Below are 21,852 nucleotides of genomic sequence, written 5' to 3'. Positions count from 1 at the left end.
TTACGACTTGAAGCTTATTCAAACAGAAGGGCTGGTGATTCTGGGGATGTGATGCCCAGAAGCCTGGGGCTGGTGGCCCAGGAATCCCAGGCGGGTGAGGCGGGCAAACTGCCTCTGCTGCCCCTCTTTGCATGGTCTGGGTCCAGCGTGCCGCCGACTCGCCAGAACAAATGACATGCAGCCCAGCAAAAAAGAGGCTTGTGCTTCAGTGGCAGACGAAGATGATGGGATTCATGGAGCTGGCTGATCTCGCCGGGAAAATCCGCAACCAGAAAGGAGAGGACTCCCAAGAAGACTGGAAGAAATCTAAAGACTATTTGAACAAATATTCTAACATCAAAGATATGTAACCACTTGGAAAAACCAACCAGGCCTAGGATTAAATTAGATTTAAATATATAAATAAGGAAATGTACTATAAGAAAGGCAAAGAAATTGGAATATGACTGCAATATTGTTTTTTGAAATAATGATATTGGAAACGGCTGCATTCAAATTAAGAGGAAATTCAGATGGAGGAGATTAGAGGAAGTCAATTAATGTATATGAAAAAGGATTTTAATTAATTAATTGAATTTCTCTCCCCCCCCCATTTAGTTATTTTAAGTTTGTTATTCTTTTTTTCCTTTTCCTTTTCACTTCTCTATTGTGTTGTTGCATATTTTCTTTTGTGTTATGTTTATTGAAAATTAATAAATATTATTGGAGGGGGGAAGGTGCTTGTGCTTCTTCCCTGTCCCAAAAATACAATAGCGTCTGCCCACTCTGCAGCCACGCAGCATGGGTGGCTCGTAGCTTCCCCTTCAGCCTGATCTGGCGCTCTATTGGGGACTCCCAGATGGAGAGATGGAACAACAACAACTAATAATAATAATAATAATATAACCGCCCTATACCTGTATATCTCAGCAGCAACCCCACAGCACGCCGCCTCCTTGCCAGCGGCCACGGGGATGGGGGTCACCGGCAAAGCCAAGTGCGCGGCCGGAGGTGAGGGAGAGTCGGCCTCCTTGTCTGACGCGAGCGGTCCTCCCGGCGGCGCTGCTCCCGGAGCCCCGTACGGCCAGAAGCCACAGGCAATTTCCCCAGAAGGCTGCTCGGCCTTGGGGCCCCCGCAACACGACCTCCGCGGCTCAATTCACATCGGAGAAACTCTCTGGAAGAAGAGACAGAGGAGGGGTTGGCGTCCATGCGCTCCAGTGGGGAGACTGCTCAGACATGGGGCTTTAGGTGCTGACCTTGAAAACCCTGAATGGCCTCGGTCCAGTAGACCTGAAGGAGAATCTCCACCCCCATCGTCCAGCCCGGACACTGAGGTCCAGCGCCGAGGGCCTTCTGGCGGTTCCCTCCCTGCGAGAAGTCAAGTTGCAGGGAACCAGGCAGAGGGCCTTCTCGGTGGTGGCATCCGCCCTGTGGAACTCCCTCCCACCAGATGTCAAAGAGAACAACAACTACCAGACTTTTAGAAGACATCTAAAGACAGCCCTGTTTAGGGAAGCTTTTAATGTTTAATAGGTTATTGTATTTTGGTGTTTTGTTGGAAGCCGCCCAGAGTGGCTGGGGAAGCCCAGCCAGATGGGCAGCGTATAAATAATGAATTATTATTATTTAGTTCACCTGGCCGTAGGCCGACGGCATGGGGCTGGGAGATGGGGAACCGCACTAGCCGGCTCCTGCCTGGTAGAAGGTTGCTGCACTTGGGACTTTTTAAGTTTAGACAAAACCCTCTCCTTCCTTGGAGAGGCTGGGTGGCCCCCTGCTTCGGATGAGATTGCAGGGGGCTGTGTAGTGGCCAGGTGGGATTACTATGAGGAATTATGAAATACGAAGCAAACCCTTGCGTCGGAGATGAAAGCATTGCGCTGACTGGGCTTGATTCATTGACAATAGTTTCTGATCGAATCCCAGAGGCCTCTGCATCTCTGCCATTGCGTTCTCTACGCCTGACAGGCACGTATAAGGATTCTGAAACACAGGCTAGTTGTTCATCAGGCATCCTCAGTACATAAAGATGGTAGGTTACTTTGATGTAGTTTAATCTTTAGATAGATCTTAAGGGCCAGGAAGGAGATGGTAAATACTGCCACTCCTGTTTACCACTTGTTTATGACCTCTGGGGTTTCCTAAAAGCATTCCTCCTTGCTTCCTCGTTTATTTACTCTGAACTACATATGCATGCTCAAGTAGGAAATAGTTTCTTTGTAGTTTTAACTTTGTCCCACGTGGGGTTTTTTGAAATGCTCAGAGGAAATCTGATTGGTTCTTACGGACACTGTGCAAAAAATTCTTTTGTGAATAAAACGACCTGGGCCGAGGGGTGGGCAGGAATTATTATTATACGCACTCCTCCCAGAGTCTTGCTGGTCAAGCCTCGTGTGTATTTTATTCATCAGAGTCCAATCCTTCCTTTGCTTTGGGAACGCTACAGGGTTGGACTAGATGATCCCTGGGGTCTTTCCCAAGTCTACCATTCTATGGCCAGATAGAAGTTTAAAGTTCCACATGACATGGAGAAAGGAGAGGAGAGATTTTCCCTTCCCGCTCGCGGAACACTAGAACTCATGGACTTCTTCTTCATCCAGCGCATAGTTAACCTATGGAACTCGCTGCCACAGGAGGCAGGGATGGGGACCAACCCAGATTTTAAAAGAGGATTAGGCAAATTCATGGAAGAGAAGTGGACTATTGTCTCTATATCTATATGGTTGTTGACACTCTCAAAGAGCTGTAAGGAAGACGTGAGAAGGGACTTGCTCTTGCAGAAGGCACGCTGGTTCTGCTTCAGCAGGATTTTTCTTCTATACGCTTTTTAAATCTTTAACAGCAATTACCGCCAGTTTTCCTGGGTCAGAACCGGCCTGTAATTTCCACGATCCCCCTGGACACCCTTCTGAAAACTGGAGTTACGGTGGCTACTTTTCAGTAGAGGCTGATCATAGGGGCAAGTAATTTTGTTAGAAGATCAGCAATTTCACCTTTGAGTTCTTTTAAGAACTCACATCTGGACCCAGCAATTTGCCAGTTTTAATGTTATCTATTAGTCTGTCTTCCTGCCCACCAAGCAGTTCGAAGGTACGTCAAAGTGCAAGCAGATAAATAGGTACCACTCTGGCGGGAAGGTAAACGGCGTTTCCGTGCGCTGCTCTGGTTCGCCAGAAGCGGCTTAGTCATGCTGTCCACATGACCCGGAAGCTGTACGCCGGCTCCCTCGGCCAGTAAAGTGAGATGAGCGCCGCAACCCCAGAGTCGGCCACGAATGGACCTAATGGTCACGGGTCCCCTTTACTTTTATTAGTCTGTCTATCACCTATTAATTGTGCCTCTAGAACTTCATCTCTCGTCACCACTATCTACCTCGGTTCCTCAAACTTCCTGTAAAAGTTAGTTCAGGCCCCTGGGATCAAGCAATGCCTCCCCCTCTGTTAATTTCAGAAATGTGAACATGCACACACACGCACACCCGACCCCTGCAAGTCAGAATCCTGCCCTCTTGTACAGTCATACATCGGGTTGAAGTAGCTTCAGGTTAGGCGTTTTCGGGTTGCGCTCCGCGGCAACCCAGAAGTAATGGAATGCGTTACTTCCGGGTTTCACCGCTTGCGCAGACGTTCTAAATGACATCACGCGCATGCGCAGAAGCGGCAAATCGCAACCCGTGCACATGCAGACTGCGTTCGCTTCAGGATGCGAACGGGGCTCCGGAACGGATCCCGTTCGCATCCAGAGGTACCCCCGTACTCTGTAAAGCGGCATGCCCAGTGAGGGCACATTTATTGCTATTACGAACGAATGACCCAAGACCACCAGCAAGCTTCGTGGTCAAGCGAGGTCTGACCCTGGCTCTCCGTTTCAAGCCGGATGCTCCTGAGAACAGAACCCCTCCATCTTCAGAGGCGGCGCATGCACCCGAGCCAGCAGCTGCTGGGGAGAAGCAGTAGGAAAGGGCTATGGATCGAAGAACCCGTCAGTGGGACCAGCGGCCAGAGGGAGCCCATTTCAGCCCAGCATGCTGTTCTCAAGAGTGGCCGACCAGATTCCCATTATGGGAAGCTGACATGCATGAGTCTCACTCTCCCCACCTAGGATTTCCAGGAACCGGTATTATTCCAAGGCAGACTGCCCCCAACACTAGTCGTTGTTGTTGTTGTTGTTTAGTCGTGTCCGCCTCTTCGTGACCCCCTGGACCAGAGCACACCAGGCCCTCCTGTCTTCCACTGCCTCCCGCAGTTTGGTCAAACTCATGCTGGTCTCTTCGAGAACACTGTCCCACCATCTCGTCCTCCATCGTCCCCTTCTCCTTGGGCCCTCCATCTTTCCCAACATCAGGGTCTTTTCCAGGGAGTCTTCTCTTCTCATGAGGGGGCCAAAGTCTTGGAGCCTCAGCTTCAGGATCTGTCCTTCTAGGGAGCACTCAGGGCTGATTTCCTCAAGAATGGAGAGGTTGGATCTTCTTGCAGTCCATGGGACTCTCAAGAGTCTCCTCCAGCAGCAGAATTCAAAAGCATCCATTCTTCGGCGATCAGCCTTCACTAGTCGTTATTGACAACCATTTCCATCGTTTCCCCTTAATTCCTTTTTAGAGCTATCCAGGCATCCTCACACTCCCCTCTGGCGCTGGGCTTGGATGCTGGAGCAGGCCTGCCCTCCTCGATCATCCTAGGCTCTCTTGAGTGGTTCTCACTTTCTTAGTAATAATAATAATAATAATTTTTATTTATACCCCGTCCTCCCCAGCCAAGACCGGGCTCAGGGCAGCTAACACCAGATATAAAACAATTGATTAAGCTACAACTTAAAAACAAGATTAAAATGCATTAAAATGCAGCCTCATTTCAATAGAAACTCAAATCAAAAACTTTTTGGGGATGAAAACGTCAAATCTTCACCAAGGCCAACTATTCAGCTATTAGTAGCACATTTGCAAAGCTAAGCAGGGCCTGGTATGGTTTCAAACTGGATGGGGGATGTGTTGAGACTAGAGCAGGAGTCAGGAAGCTTTTTCAGCAGGGGGCCGGTCCACTGTCCCTCAGACCTTGCGGGGGCCAGACTATATTTTGAAGGGGGGAAATGAACAAATTCCTATGCCTCACAAATAACCGAGAGATGCGTTTTAAATAAAAGGACACATTCTACTCCTGTAAAAACACGCTGATTCCTGAACCGTCTGCGGGCCGGATTTAGAAGGCGATTGGGCCGGATCCGGCCCCCGGGCCTTAGTTTGCCTACCCATGGGTTGGGTCAGACGCCCCTTCCAACTCGTGATTCTATAATTCTATGGCAGAAGAACTGGCTGAGAAAATGCACTGTTGACTAATTAGGCCTAGGACTAAATCAGGATTAAATAAATAAATAAATAAATAAATAAGAAAAAGCACGATAAGAAAAGTTAGGAAGTTTGATTCCAATAATGATATTGGAAATTGCTACATTTAATTACAAGGAAATTCAGTTGGAAGAGATTGGAGGAAGTCAAGTAATATGTTTATTAAGTTGGATTTTAATTAACTAAGTAAGTCTTATTGTATGTGATGGTATATGTGAGGTTTGAATTACTTTATCTCTTTTATTCTTTTTTTATTATTGTCTTTTATTTTTCTGTTATGTTAAAGTTATGCTTTTGTATGAAAATAAATAAACATTATGGGGGGGGGAGAAAAGAAAATGCACTGCTGAACCTTCGGTCGTTTATATTTGATTTGATGCTGGGGGCTATTGTTTGAAACCGAAAAGGTAGATAGAGAGAAAACGAAAGAGGAGGAGCAGAGAAGGTGAGTCAGAATAACCCCAAGAAGAAAGGAGCGCAATTTAAGGGAGTCCCACTCTACTTGGAAATCCCGAGTTTATGGATCAAGAAGAACATCTGGAAAGCGAAAAATTGCCAGCAAATTTTTAAACGGAAAACCACTGAGAACACAAAAGCAGCGCCACCTGGTGGTAGGAGGGGGAACGACTTCATGTGAGTTTGGGCTTTAAAGTCCACATCTCTCCTCTATGGAGTTTTGGGACATATGCCATTAGCTGCAATAGTCTGCCTTCTTTACACAGGTAATTTTTTTACATAAACCTGCTCACCTGCGTTAACCTACTAACGGGGCCAGAACAGATAATTCGACAGTCGGTCTGTGAGCCCTTAGAAAGGGATGCTGTGATTACTAAGACCCAGCAAAAACAAGTCATGCCAGACAAATCTCATTTCTTTTTCTGATAAAAGTTACTTGTCATCACAGAAAACAGTGGCAAGTGGGGTGATGCGGGGTCCTTTTGTGGTTCAACATCTTTATATAAACAACGTGGAATTGAGGGGATGCTAATCAAATTTGCAGATGACGATAAATGGGGAGGGGTAGCCAATGCCACTGAAGATAGATTTGGGATTCACAATGAATTTAACAAGATTGGAGACCTGAGCCAAATCTAACAAAATGAATTGCAGAAGGGACAAATGTCAGGTTCTGCACTTCGGCAGGAATAGCCAGCTGCACAAATGTTAAGATGAGGGATACCTGGATTGCAAGAAGTACATGTGAAAAGGATCAAGGGGTCTTAGTAGACTGTAAGCTTAACACGGGTCAATAGTGTGATGCAGCAGCAAAAAAAAGCTAATGCTATTCTTGTTGTTTAGTCGTTTAGTCGTGTCCGACTCTTCGTGACCCCCTGGACCAGAGCACACCAGGCACTCCTGTCTTCCACTGCCTCCCGCAGTTTGGTCAAACTCATGCTGGTAGCTTCGAGAACACTGTCCCACCATCTCGTCCTCCGTCGTCCCCTTCTCCTTGTGCCCTCCATCTTTCCCAACATCAGGGTCTTTTCCAGGGAGTCTTCTCTTCTCATGAGGTGGCCAAAGTACTGGAGCCTCAGCTTCAGGATCTGTCCTTCTGGTGAGCACTCAGGGCTGATTTCCTTCAGAATGGATCAGTTTGATCTTCTTGCAGTCCATGGGACTCTCAAGAGTCTCCTCCAGCACCAGAATTCAAAAGCATCCATTCTTCGGCGATCAGCCTTCTTGATGGTCCAGCTCTCACTTCCATACATCACTACTGGGAAAACCAGAGCTTGAACTATACGGACCTTTGTTGGCAAGGTGATGTCTCTGCTTTTTAAGATGCTGTCCACTCCATGGACAAAGACAATGCTATTCTAGGCTGCACCAATGGAAGTCTAGTGTCCAGATCAAGGGAAGTAATAGTCCCACTCTATTCTGCCTTGGCCAGACCCCAACTGGAGTCCTGTGTCCAGTTCTGGGCACCCCAGTTTAAGAAGGACATTGACAAGCAGGAAGGTGTGCAGAGGAGGGAGACCAGGATGATGAAAGGGTCTGGAAACCAAGCCTGATGAGGAACGTTTGAGGGAGTTGGGTATGTTCAGCCTGGAAAAGAGGGGACTGAGATAGGACAGCCATCTTCAAGCATCTAAAGGGCTGTCATCACATGGAAGATGGAGCAAGCTTGTTTTCTGCTGCTCCAGAGGGCAGGATCCAAACGGATTCAAATGACAAGGAAGGTGATTCCGACGAAATACCCTGAATACCTTTCTGACTGTAAGCTCTGTTTGACAGTGGGACAGATTCCACGAGAGGTGGCAGTGTTTTTAAGCAGAGGTTGGATGGCCATGTGCTATTTATGATCTAGTTGGACCTGATAACTCTCAAGAGTCCCTACAATTCTATGATTTGATGGTGGTGGCGAATTCCACATTTTTAACATGTGCTGTGTGAGAATATCTTCCTTAGTACATCCTGAATCCTCCATCATTCAGTTTCAATGGACAATCCCACTGAGTCTACAGCTTCCTCTGGCCTTTTGATCATTTAGGTTGCTCCTTCCTGCACCTTGTCAAGGCTTGGGAGCGTTCAGTGGGCAGCTTGTGGGCTTCTCGGAGGTACCTGCTTGGCAGAACCCAGAGCTCTTCACCCACAGAAAATGGAAACTCTTTGAAACAAAATGCTAGGCAGGGCATCTCAGAATGGCTTGTTCTTTTCATCTGCGGCTCACAAATACCCAACAAGAAGGAGAGGTAAAGGTGCCATAGCAACATCAAAAGTTCAGCCTCAGATCATAGGACATTTAAGTGAATTGGAATCATCATCAGCAAGAATGGCAGATAAAATTAATGCACTATGCAGAACTGGATAAATTAACAGGAGGGATTCGAAACCTGCAGGACCAGAGATTCTTAGAAGACTGGAGCAAATATTTCAACTATTTGAAAAGCAGTTGTAATGAATAGATTACACTAGTAGGACTGCAAGAAGTTCTGTAAGGAGGATTATTTGAAATATTGCAAGAAAAACTATGATGTGAATTATTAGTCAATGATAATTAAAAGTAATAGTTGAAATTAAGAAATGCAGAACAAGTGATAAAGAACGGAAAATCTTCAGAGGTGGTTGACAGAAGTCTAAAATATTGTATAAGATAAGAAATTATGTTAAACGATTGTTGGAAATGATATGTCTAAAAAACCAATAAAAATGTATTTTAAAAAAAGGAATCATCATCATCATCATCAACAAGGTACTCTTTTGCTCGTTCACTCTCAAGGGAGAGAAAATTTTATTCCTATAACAGTACAGTTGGAACTGTTCAGTTCCAACTTCCAAGAAGTGTCCCACATCCTCTGACCGCAGGGAGCGAATTCTTTAGGAAGCCTTCCTCCCTCTCTCCTGTCCTGCAAGGCCAAAGGAACAGAGGAACCTAGGGACTGGAGGGGGGGGTCAAACTGTCTGGCTGTGTGCTGCAATTATTATTATTATTATTATTATTATTATTATTATTATTATTATTACTGAAGAATAGCCAGCCCCAAATCCTGGATGGTAGAATATAAATCAAGAAGAGACTCCGGTCATTTAGGTAGAACTTCACCATCAAGGATTACTAACCCTCACAACTTCTTCATTCCACTCCCACTGCTTCAGATTACCAGTTGCTGGAAGCCACAGGAGAGCAGAGCACTCTCGCACTCAGGTCCCTGCTTACTGGCTTCCAAAAACGGGCGCCTGGTTGGCAAAGTAGGGCTGGCCAATATATCAACGTATCGTCCCAGACTGGTCTGAAGTCCATGTTGTGATATTGGTTCCACGGCCAGGGCTTCAGAGCGGACAAAAACCCCACGCAAGTGACAAAGCGAAGGCTACCAAATAAATCCGCAAGGACAGCCACGCAGCTGAGACGACGGGCAGGGTGCTTTGCAGTAGCTCAGAATAAAGCGCTGCTGCATGAACCTTTCCGCTGACAGCGGATGAGTGGAGCAGACAATGGAGGAAACCAGACTTTGCCTGCAGCAAAGAGAGTCTGAGCAAGTCCAACCTGGCAGGCTCCCAACTCCACCTGTCTCTTGAGCGCCACATAAAACACCTGAAATTCACTTAAGGGGGCAGCTAAAAGCCGAGAGGAGTTGAAGGAGAACAAGGCTTGAGGCAGGAGATCCAAAGTACATTCGGAAAGAGAACCATGGTCAGCGCTCTCAATATTTTGTATTACTGCACCTTACTGTTCTTCTGGTTGCAAAGATTTTTGAACCAACTTAAATGCTGCGTTTTATATTGTTGTAAACCCACCGCAGGCACCCGGGATGAAACGCACATAAGAAGTGCAATAAATGCACCATTCTCTCGCCCTGATCTGGCCACAGTGACCCATGCGATGGTCACCTCCAGGCTTGATTATTGTAACTTGCTCTACACGGGGCTGCCCTTGAAGCTGACCCAGAAACTCCAGCGGGTGCAGAATGCCGTGGCGAGACTCCTTACGGGGTCCTTGCCGCAGGATCACATTCATCCAGTGCTTTACCAACTGCACTGGCTCCCGGTGGAGTACAGGGTCGGGTTCAAGGTGCTGGTTTTGACCTTTAAAGCCCTATGTGGCCTAGGACCCTTGTACCTACGGGACTGCCTCTCCTGGTCTGCCCCGCGGAGGACCTTAAGGTCCACAAATGACAGCACCTTGGAGGTTCCAAGTCGCAAGGTGGTTAGATTGGTCTCAACTAGGGCCAGGGCCTTTTCAGTACTGGCCTCGACTTGGTGGAACGCTCTGTCCAAAGAGACTAGGGCCCTGCGGGACTTGACATCTTTCCGCAGGGCCTGCAAGATAGAGCTGTTCCGCCTGGCCTTTGGTTTGGACTCAGTCTGACCCTAATGTTTCCCTCCCCTTGTGGTCTTGATCTGTGGGCTACAATTAGAATGAGGCTGCATTTTAAATTATATTTTAACCTGTATTTTTTTTAAAAAAATATATTGTAATTTTACTGGTGTCAGCTGCCCTGAGCCCGGCTCTGGCTGGGGAGGGCATGGTATAAATAAAATTTTATTATTGTTATCATCATTATCATCATCATCATCTTCCCCACCACCGGAGGAAAGTCTTTCTCCTTGGCCCTGCTTGCAGATCCAGCTTCCCAACCACCTCTTCCCTCTCAGACACAGCCAGAGGTTTCATGTCTAGACTGGACAGAGCAGCCCGAACGGAAGATGCGGGTTGAGCAAACAGAAGGAACAACCAACTCTATTATTTTTACACGCACAATATTTTTGAAGTGTGTTGCTATTTATTTGGACCATTCATTCCCTTCAATCGTCTTGAAATACTATCCGGGATTCTTCCTAAAGTTTACCGATCAATTCTTTAGAATTGAACTATTTATCCAGAGTCCATAAGATGAGGCCTAAAGCAGAGCAGCTGGATCAGGCCAAAGGCCCACCAGGCTCCCAATCTAGCCCAGAATCCTGTTCTCAGGACTAAACCGCTTCTGGTGCAACAGGACACCGTGACGGAAGCCAGAGCACACAGAAACGCCATTTACTTTCCTGCCACAGTGGTACCTATTTATCTACTTGTGCTGGTGTGCTTTCGAACTACTAGGTTGGCAGGAGCTGGGACAGAGCAACGGGAGCTCACTCCGTTGCGGAGATTCGAACCGCTGACCTTCTGATTGGCAAGCCCAAGAGGCTCAGTGGTTTAGACCACAGTGCCACCTGCGTCCCTTTACTGTTCAGAGATATACTGCCTTCAGCAGCAAAGGTAGATCAGAGCCTTCTCTTCCTTGACTTTACCTAATTCTCTTTTAAAAGCAAGAAGGTAGACTCCAGCACACCTAGCACAAACATGTCCCGTTTCAGGGGCCTAATCCGGCCCACTAGTCGGTTCAACTTGGCCCCTGTGGCAGTCTATTTCCTGGGGTAAAATCCCAAAAAAAGGTCAACAACTTCAATCCTAAAAAAAGGTCAACAAATGTGGTTGGCCCTCACGGCCCTTCACTTCATCAAATCTGGCCCTCTTTGAAAAAAGTTTGGACACCACTGACCTAGGAAGACCAAATGACAGAGCTTAACCATGTGCTGTTACGAAGGACTTTCTCTCCCCCCTCCCCTGAAACTTCCAACGTTCGTCAATCATATGATGACCCCGCTGCCTTCAAGCATTATGAGAAGGAAAAAGCTTCTTCCTAGCTGCTTTCCTCACATTGTGCGTAATCTTAACACACCTCTATCATGTCGTCCCCCAGCCTTACTAGCCATTTCCCTAAACGGAAAGCCCCAAACACTGAAACCTTTCCCAACGTCCAAACATTGCTCCAGCCCCTTGATGATGTTGCCTGCCCTTTCCAGAGGTGAGGCGAAGAGAACTCCAATGACTTGGAACACAAGGAAAAACCATTTATGGAAAATCAAGGAATTCGTAACAGGCACCGAAGAACCACGTTCCATATATTATGCATCTCAACTTTTTAATCGCTTCTAATATATAATATTTGGCTTGTCACACACCATTTAGCACTTCAGACCAAGAAGGACCCTGGCGCTGCAATGAACATATATGCACTCTGGCTGACTTTGCTTGCCAACGGTGAATGTGGCTCCTCAGTGTCTCCTCATCCACAATGCCTTTCTTGAATCAGTTCTGGGCACCACAGTTCAAGAAGGACACTGAGCAACTGGAACGTGTCCAGAGGAGGGCAACCAAAATGGTCAAAGGCCTGGAAACGATGCCTTATGAGGAACGGCTAAGGGAGCTGGGCATGTTTAGCCTGGAGAAGAGGAGGTTAAGGGGTGATATGATAGCCATGTTCAAATATATAAAAGGATGTCATATAGAGGAGGGAGAAAGGTTGTTTTCTGCTGCTCCAGAGAAGCGGACACGGAGCAATGGATCCAAACTACAAGAAAGAAGATTCCACCTAAACATTAGGAAGAACTTCCTGACAGTAAGAGCTGTTTGACAGTGGAATTTGCTGCCAAGGAGTGTGGTGGAGTCTCCTCCTTTGGAGGTCTTTAAGCAGAGGCTTGACAACCATATGTCAGGAGTGCTCTGATGGTGTTTTTGCTTGGCAGGGGGTTGGACTCGATGGCCCTTGGGGTCTCTTCCAACTCTAGGATTCTATGATTCTATGAATCAGCTTTTCCCAGACTGGTGCCCTCCAGGCATCTGGGGCTGCAAATCCCATCAGCCCCAGCACTACACAACTCTGCTGGCCGGGCATGATGGGAGATGTAGTCCAAAACATGAAAGGCACCAGGTTGGGGAAAGGCTGGTTTTAATGCTGGGACCTGGGCCAGCATTTCCAAGCTTGCTACAGTGGTACCTCAGGTTACATACGCTTCAGGTTACAGACCCCGCTAACCCAGAAATAGTACCTCGGGTTAAGAACTTTGCTTCAGGATGAGAACAGAAATCATGTGGCAGCAGCGGGAGGTCCCATTAGCTAAAGTGGTGTTTCAGGTTAAGAACAGTTTCAGGTTAAGAACAGACCTCCGGAATGAATTAAGTACTTAACCCGAGGTACCACTGTACTACTGTTAAAGGCAAAGGGACCCCTGACCATTAGGTCCAGCCGTGACCGACTCTGGGGTTGCAGCGCTCATCTTGCTTTATTGGCCAAGGGAGCCGGCGTACAGCTTCCGGGTCATGTGGCCAGCAGGACTAAGCCGCTTCTGGCGAACCAGAGCAGTACACGGAAACGCCGTTTACCTTCCCGCCGGAGCGGTACCTATTTATCTACTTGCACTTTGACGTGCTTTCGAACTGCTAGGTTGGCAGGAGCAGGGACCGAGCAACGGGAGCTCACCCTGTCGCGGGGATTCGAACCACCGACCTTCTGATCGACAAGTCCTAGACTCTGTGGTTTAACCCACAGCGCCACCCGCGTCCCTATATTACTGTTATTCTCACTGATTTATTAATCACCTTCTAAACCACCGTCTCAAGGCAATTTACATATGAGCTTCGGCTGGGACAAGACCTTCCTATGTGCAGGAAGAGAGTTTGGACCCAGGACACAACACAGAGCTAAAAAACCCCAGAGGACTGTCCACAGTCTCCATGTGTTGTTGTTGTTTTTTACTTTATTTAAAACTTTGCCACACCACCCTTCAGTTCAAAATAGCAGGGGTATTAATTAGCCGAAGCATGTAGCAAGGCTCCATGGCGAGAGAGCTCCCCAAGCAGGCCTTGCTTCAGATCAGGCATAGGCAAACTTGGCCCTCCAGATGTTTTGAGACTGCAACTCCCATCATCCCTGACCACTGGTCCTGCTAGCTAGGGATGATGGGAGTTGTAGTCCCAAAACATCTGGAGGGCCAAGTTCGCCTATGCCTACTTTCACCGACTGGACGCCTTCAGCTGTTCTGGACCACAACCGCCAGCAGTGCCAGCATACTCAGGCCTTGCTAGCTCAGGCTGTAGGGAGTTGTAGGCCAAAAACATCCTGACGGCCCCTGGTTGGGGAAGGCTGCTTTAGCTCTTGTGGTGCCGGGAGAAGGGTGATGTGTACATGGCCATATTTGAAGTGGGAGCAGACGTACCCTCCAGTGTTATGATTCCCATACCATGGAGGGCTTGAAGGGCAGGCACTATTGCTCTGAAACAGACCAGAAGCCAGTGGGGCTTCTGAAGCCTCACTGAGAAAAGTTGCCAGTGCCAGGTCCCAATTAGCAGCCTTAGAGTGGTTGCGTCTTGAACTCGGTGCTGTTTCTGGGAAGTCTTCAAAATACTACTACTACTACTAATAATAATAATAATAATAATAAATGTTCTTTATACCCCACCCTCCCCAGCCAGAGCCGGGCTCAGGGCGGCTAACACCAATAAAATTTCAGTAAAAACATTATTGGGGGGGGGGATTTAAAATACAGGTTAAAATGCAATTTAAAATGCAGCCTCATTTTAAAAGTAGCCGATAAATCAAGACCGTAAGGGGAGGGAAACATAAGGGTCAGACTGAGTCCAAACCAAAGGCCAGGCGGAACAGCTCTGTCTTGCAGGCCCTGCGGAAAGATGTCAAGTCCCGCAGGGCCCTAGTCTCTTGTGACAGAGCATTCCACCAGGTCGGGGCCAGTACTGAAAAGGCCCTGGCCCTTGTTGAGACCAATCTAACCACCATGTAACTTAGGACCTCCAAAATGTTGTCATTTGTGGACCTTAAGGTCCTCCGCGGGGCGTACCAGGAGAGGCTGTCCCGTAGGTACGTGGGTCCTAGGCCACACTATGCACAGATGCACAGTGCATTGCAGGCGCCTAACCCAAAGGCCGCCACCAGAGCTGCAACAAGCTCTCTCCACACAGGAGGAGCCATAAGCCTAGTGAAAGGCACTCCATGCGCCTTTGCTGTTTCAGCTCTGCAAAACTCTGGTCCCTTTTGCCATTTTGGCCACCCTTCTGCAAGTTCAGACAACCATGGGTTAGCACAGTTAATTGTGTGAACTCAATCCAGGACCACACCCCCTAGGTGTGATCTGGCCACTAGCGGCTGCAGAACAATAATGGATTAAGTGGCCATGTCTAAGGCAATCTGATTAATCATGACCCCTAATAAAGTGTGGTTTCATCAAGGGAAATATTTTTCTTCCGATCACAGACACTAGAAATCCAGGAAAGATGTATCTTGCTGAGCTCGTCTCCCGAGTGCCTAAAACTCTTTTACTTTCCTCTCCTTCCTCTGTGAAGATGTGGCCTCAGAACTGTCTGCCTACTACCCTCACGCTGCCCACCATTCAAAGAACGGAAGAGCCTCACCAGACCAGGTTGGCCAACGAAGCACCAACTCCAGAAGAAGGAACAGAGAGCCACCACACAACACCAGGGAACACAAGCTGTTGTCCTCTGCCAGGCGCAACTGCGCATTTCAGAAGACTATCTGAACACCACACAACTGCCAAGATCCCAACAACATTATGAAAATAACTACAGTAAACCAAAATTTACTAATGGGAGAAATGGCTTCTCAATTGAGGAATGGGTGGTGACTGCTGCTGATGACCGTACGCAAGTCCACCTAGCATGGAGGCACTTACTATATCCTGCAGCAATGAATTCCACAGGTTAATAGCACACTGCACAAAACGTGTCCACCACGACCTAATAACAGACATGTCAACAAGTCACCACCTCCAGGCAGGAAGTGGCTTCTCTTTAAAAAGAAAGAAAGTGTCTTTTCCCTTTCCCTTTTAGACCACAGAAGGTTGAAAGTGAGTTGTTGCAGTCAGGCCAGCGAATAACTTTGCATCCGCTGCATTGTGGTCCAACAATGGGTGAATCTATTCAACACTCCCAGCACTGTGTACAGCTTTCTAAATCTATTCTCTGTTTATTTCCCCACAAGAGGTAAGAAATCTCCAAAATATATCTGCTCTCTGATGGTTTCCATAGAAAGCCACCTTATACAGAGTCAGACCATTGCTCTGCCTTACTCAGCGTCGCCTACACCATACACCAGGGGTCAGCAACCTTTTTCAGCCGTGCGCTGGTCCACCGTCCCTCAGACCATGTGGTGGGCCAGACTGTATTTTGAAGAACAAAAATGAACAAATTCCTATGCCCCACAAATAACCCAGAGATGCATTTTAAATAAAAGGACACATTCTACTCGTGTAAAAACACACTGATTCCCAGACCGTCTGCGGGCCAGATTGAGAAGGCAATTGGGCCACATCTGGCCCCCGGGCCTTAGGTTGCCTACCCATGCGATACACACTCCAATCCTGCCATATCTGTTGCAGATTTGCCAACCAGCACCACACACATGCCCCTGGCTTTATAGCAGAACAAGAGCTTGTTGGCCAGATAGCCAGACTTCAACACAAGCCACCCACTGCCGAGTACACTGGCATTCAGGGTATGTCCCAAGGCTGTAATACTGGGAGCGAGGTATTCCTATATTGACTGTTTGCACAAATAAGTAATCAAAGACTGGGCAGTAGGAATGAAACTCCCCACTGCCAAACTGCCTTTTTAAAATCTCTTAAAGGAATTTTTTGCTACCACATTGCAGGGTTGCAGATAATCACCTTTTCCCGCCAGAGGTTCTCTTCGGCAAACCAGCCCAGGCAACAGCAGCTGTTGCCGCACAGGTCAAAACATTGTGCCCTGCTATAGAAAACTTCCACATACAGATGTCCACGTGCGAGTTATACACCCAAACTTTATAAGGAGGTGGCATCAAAACTAACTCAACAGGCAGGAAGGGAATAATATTTGAGGAGGAGACTAAAAGAAAGGAAAGGAAACCAGGACTCCCCAAACCCCACATATCACACTCCGCTTCTCAAAGGCATTTTGGCAGTGGAGTTTGTGGGTGCAAATTATTACGGGTCATTTAGCAAGAGAATGCCACAGTAATCTATCGTCGCCCTGCCTTGCCCAAGAAGCGTTTGTCTGTCGTGCAATAGCTTTCTGCAGGCTGGTGACCTTACAGGATCCTGTCCCAACACTGAACTTGGAACTCCACCGAACTGCGGATCTCTCCGATCTGTGCGCGCGCGCACGCGCCCCCCAAATCTCTTCCTAAGGAACAGGGAGCGTTGCAGGGAACCACGGCAATCCTCTGGCAGCCCGCGTCATTTCGAGGTCTCCGCAAGCATGACAGGAGGGGAGTGGCGAAGCGGCAAAGCCTTCAGGGGCGCCGGAGCCACCCCGCACCCTTCCTCTTTGCACGGGCACCGGGGAACCACAGGGTGCCGGGGCGGGTGGGGAGAGTCTCGTGTCCGTCCTGCCCCAGGGGCTTCCCCCCTGCTTGCAAAAACGTGCCACGGGCCTCCGCAGGGCGAGCGCGGCAAGGGCACAATGCAATCAGGGATGCAAGGCGAATGGGCTGGGCATTTTTTTTTGCAGCAGCAGCGGGAGCAAGAGGCATCGGGGCTTTGCATGCACGCGCAAGAGGACGACCTCCGCCGCCATGCACGAGAGCGAGGGGAGTCCGGGGGTGCAGCAGAGGCGCCCCCCGTTTTTTTTTAAAAAAGGAAGGGCGTGCAAGGGAACGGGAGGCGCAATGCAAAGGCTCCCAGGACGGAGCAAAGCGCTGACGCCCGGCACTTCTTTATTGGGGGGGGGGTCCCCTGCGTCTCCATGAGGCGCCTCCGCAGGAGAGGGGGGAGGGGCGGCCCCCGGGCACCGCAGCCGCCGGAGGGGGCGGGGCCCTCGTTCTCCCTCGGCGGCGCGTGTGTGCTGGGGGGTGTTGCGAAGGGGGGAGCCCCTCTCCATGGCGACGGGGGAGGGCGGGGCCCCGAGGGAGGAGTGGGGTGGGGGCTCCCCGGTTCCCATGGCGACGGGGGGGAGGAGGGGGCGGCGGCGGAGGCCCCTCGGCGTCTCTTACCCGCAACTGCTCCGCGCGCGCGGGGTGGTGGAGGAGGAGGAGAGGGGGGGACGGGAGAGGGGAAAGAGGAGGAGGCCGCAGCGGCGTCTACGGCTCCGCTTCTCTCGCTCTCCTTCCTCCTCTCGCCGCTTGTTTGTGTTTGTAACCAAGATGGCCGCCCTCCTCCCGGTCACGTGACGCGGGCGCCCAAAGGCAGGCCGGGGAGGAGGGGAGGTCACGTGGCGGGGGAAAGGCGGGTAGAGATTAAAAAAAAGGAGGCGCCGCGCAGGCGCAGTCGCGCCTCCGTACGTGAGCGCCCGGCGTCCCGTTTCCCCTTTCAAGCTTGTCACGTGTGCGGAGTTTTTTCCTCTTCCCGTGCGCATGCGCGCGCTTACCCGACTCCCCTCGAGCGTTGCAGAGGTAGAAGAGCGAGCCGGCGCCGCGCCTCAGCGTCACGTGACCAAGGCCGAAAACGCTCCTACGTCGAGACGTATCACGTGACACACACGCGCCCGAAGCGCCTTTTTTTTTCTCCCGCCCCCTCGGCGAACCTGGCTGCGGCGATGACGTCATGCGCTTCGCTCTGACGCCATCACGCCGAAAAATGACGCCCGCGAAGAGAAAATAGTTTTTAAAAAAAGAGTCGAGCGTCCCCCAACGGGAGGCGGGGCCTGTTCCCTTTTTTTTCCGAGGTCACGTGTCCCTGAGGCGCTTCCCGCTCCGGGGCCTTGTAGGCCCCACCCTGAGGCGCCTCACAAGGGCGCGGTAGAAATAGCCCCGGGGGCGAGGAGGAGGCTCCAAAGGCCGCGGATAATGGCCCCAATTTGGAAAAAAAATAATAGTAATAAAATACCTGTGTATGTGCCCATAGGTATTTATATAGAGATCTAAATACGTCCATATATACCTTATATAGATTTATATATCATATATATCAATATATAACATGTAAAGATAAATATATATATGCTGTATAAATATTTTTTTGCACATACATGCACACGCCCCCTAAAAAGTACAATTAATACCGGCCGTTAAAGCCACGCAGTTTAAGAAGCAAGAAGTCCTTGTTTATATGCGATTGTGCAGAAAAAGGGCCTTTTTCTAAAAAAAAGCAAATAATTTTTATTAAGTACAATTTAGAAAACATACGTATTGACAAGAAAAGAAAATACAAAGGAAAAAGAAAATACGTCTCTGCCTTGGGCGACCCTGGCGCTCTCCGGCGGCGGCCTTGGGCCTTCTGAGCGACGAGGCCAGGATCGCCTGGGGGCTGGATTATGGCGACTGACCCCCACTTCAGGCCGGACCCCAGGGCCTCCGCTTTTGGGGACGGAAGATGGCGGAGGCGCAGCGTGGTTCCTGGAAGCCTCGCGCCTGGCCCTGGCTTTGGCGGTCTTGCGTTCGAAGCCGCCTGGCGTAAGCGGCAAGGAGTACGCAGAGCACCTGGCCAGGATAGTGTCCGGAAAGGATCCCCGGGAGAAATCGCGAGTGGAAGCTTTGGAAGCGGAAGTGGTTCGCCTGAGGCAGCAGCTCCTCCTGAGCAAAGTTTACCCGGGGTTCGGTTTGGAGAACGGGGATCCAGCCGTCGACAGCAATGAAGCTCTGGCCCCTGTCCTTGCGGACGATCGCTCCGGCCATTTTGAAGATTCCGGGTGCAGCGTCTCAAACGACGACCTGGCGGACACACAAGATGCCTCAGTTTCCTTCAGCCACAGCGAGCGCGGTCCTGCATCCGACACTTCATCCGTATTGTCCATGTTGGCTTCCTCCCGTGCCGACCCAAGCAAGTCTTTGGTTCCTCACATACAGTTCCTACGACGTTTCCTTGAGCTCAAGCGGCTGGCAGAGCATGGCGGTCTAAGAACAGACTTGGGAAAACTCGGAAGGGATTCTTCCGCAATATCTGATTCTTTCTCTCGGTTGCTCGATGGCCTGGTCGCCGCCTATAGTTTCCCCGAAGTGCCCTTCTCAGATTTTATGACTCGGGCAGTTTGTGCCGTCATAACCGAGTTATTAAGCGATGCTGATGTATCTCGACAGATTTTGGGGAAGTGTCTTAAGAAGCTGGAAGACTCTGTGGAAAGACTCATAGACGTTGTATTGAACAGTAGCCACCTCAACAGATTTCAGGTTCAGGAGTCTATATCCCATGCCCTTGTTTCGATCGGACAATGCAACAGATTGAGAAGGCACACAACATTCCTGCTCTTCAGAGAAGTCGGCCGATTTGCTGATGAGTTGCAGCACGCCGATGAGAGTCAAGCTGGGCGTGACACACGATATGAAAACATTTTCTTTCTGTGTAGAGCTTTGGAACAGCTTCTGGAAATAGGGACAGAGGAGGAAAATGCTGCTGCAACTTCAGGCTGCGACGAGGAAGAGAAGATGTTTCTACAGAAGCTTGACCAAGCCATTTTTCACCTCTGCGACGAATTTCCCTTGTTCTGTATATATTTATGGCGACTAGGCACTCTTTTGAATGTGGCACACACACAGACTGGTGGAAGAAGCTGGCCTGCTATATAGCAGTTCATGACTGAGCCTGGAAAATGAGGCTAGCAGGGACTGAGCCATGTCTGCCACCGAAAGGAAATGAGATCGCCATCATAAAGAGCATGGGGATTACAGATTAAATAAATAAAGTCCATGACTGCAGGGTTTTTAACTTTGTTCGTTCCCAGCTTTTCACCTTTTGTTCTTTCAATTTTGTATTTAAAAAAATAATAATTTTGTACTCCTTCAATGGCCGGTTGACCGTAATAAACATTTGATGGACGCATGAGCTGTGGTTTTATTTTGATTCAGCTTTCCATTCTGTTGCCGTAAACCCGCTTTTGAACGTGCTGGAAAAAGGCAGCATACAAGTGTTTGAAAAGAGACGTTCTGATGTTTGTTCCAGTCAGATGTTGTTGTTGTTTAGTCGTGTCCGCCTCTTCGTGACCCCCTGGGCCAGAGCACGCCAGGCACTCCTGTCTTCCACTGCCTCCCGCAGTTTGGTCAGACTCATGTTTGTAGCTTTGAGAACACTGTCCAACCATCTCGTCCTCCGTCGTCCCCTTCTCTTTCTGCCCTCCATCTTTCCCAACATCAGGGTCTTTTCCAGGGAGTCTTCTCTTCTCAGGAGGTGGCCAAAGACTTGGAGCCTCAGCTTCAGGATCTGTCCTTCCAGTGAGCACTCAGGGCTGATTTCCTTCAGAATGGAGAGGTTGGATCTTCTTGCAGTCCATGGGACTCTCCAGAGTCTCCTCCAGCACCAGAATTCAAAAGCATCAATTCTTCGGCGATCAGCCTTCTTTATGGTCCAGCTCTCTGCGACAAATCTCTTGGAAAGACAGAGGAGAAAGCAAGGTATGAACACAAGAAGAACCCCAGCAGCAGCAGCAGCTGAATCGGGCAAAAGGGCAGCCCAATTATCTCAGCATCCTGTTCTCACAGTGGCCAGCCAGATGACCCTGTGAGAAACCCACAACCAGAAAGAAGAGAAATGGTGGGAAGCGGGCTTGGCGGACAGTCAAGGGACTATACCCGCCAGCATCCCACTGATCAAAATACGTACGCTCATTTTTTTTGGTCCTGAGCTCTCGTGGGAAGCAGCTGACTCAGGCAAGAACACGAGACCAAAAAACGATTGCCATTTGACATTCTGGGGTGATCCAGCTGATTCACAGAGAGTGCAAGACCCAAAAAAGTGTATTTTAGTCCAGTGCAATGGTCTCCCTGGCTGTTTAGGGCCACAACTAACATACCCAGCCAGTATTTTTGATGGGAGTTGTAGTCTAGCAAGATCTGGATGCCCACCCTTGATCCAAGGAGTGGCAGAACCAAAACCAGCCGACGGTTGCTGCTTTTCAGGGATGACTCTTGCACTGCAGGGAGGCAAGGCTGTCCGCTGCCCTAGCTAGATGTCCCAGGAAGGAATCCAGGCAGTCATGGAAACAGCAGTGTGTTGCAATTTGTTTATCGGCCCAACCTAATTTATTATGGGTGGTTGCCCCAAGGTGATGTTCTCTATCTCTTATCTGTTGGTGACGATGGCAAAGGGTTCCCCTGGATCCATCCCAAGGTTCAGTCACCATGACACATCCTTGGCACGCAAGAAACTTGGAAGGTATCGCTGCCTCCATGATCTGCCCAGCTGATGAAAGGCTGGGAGGTTTTGCAGTGCCTTGCAATGTTCCTCTGCTTTTCAATATATGGCTGCGTAAAGGGGACCCCTGACCATTAGGTCCAGTCGTGGCCGACTCTGGGGTTGCGGCGCTCATCTCGCTTTACAGGCCGAGGGAGCCG

General features: G+C 49.2%; 2 protein-coding genes across 8 annotated transcripts in view; one reads left to right on the top strand and one right to left on the bottom strand.

The window, feature by feature from the left end:
* The window catches only part of GIGYF1 (GRB10 interacting GYF protein 1), a 49,343-nt gene extending 31,587 nt beyond the window's left edge, over positions 1-17,756 (bottom strand). For all 7 annotated transcript variants that reach the window (XM_083472510.1, XM_083472514.1, XM_083472509.1 and 4 more), the window contains exons 1-2: positions 17,584-17,756; positions 897-1,156 (exon numbers count right to left, since the gene is read on the bottom strand). The gene's annotated coding sequence lies outside the window, so the exon portion shown is untranslated. The remainder of the gene's footprint in view (positions 1-896; positions 1,157-17,583) is intronic.
* Positions 954-20,344, top strand: MEI4 (meiotic double-stranded break formation protein 4; the record flags this gene model as incomplete). The annotated part of the gene is made up of 2 exons (XM_083473514.1): positions 954-1,076; positions 18,742-20,344. 2 exons carry the CDS (start codon positions 954-956, stop codon positions 20,089-20,091), a joined length of 1,473 nt encoding a protein of 490 aa, XP_083329640.1. The 3' UTR covers positions 20,092-20,344.
* Positions 20,345-21,852: the final 1,508 nt, after the last annotated feature.

The sequence above is a fragment of the Podarcis liolepis genome (genome assembly GCF_965112155.1).
Source record: "Podarcis liolepis genome assembly, chromosome: 13".
NCBI lineage: Eukaryota > Metazoa > Chordata > Lepidosauria > Squamata > Lacertidae > Podarcis > Podarcis liolepis.
The sequence above is the reverse complement of the archived record's forward strand: the minus strand, read 5'-3'. Positions and strand labels throughout refer to the sequence as shown.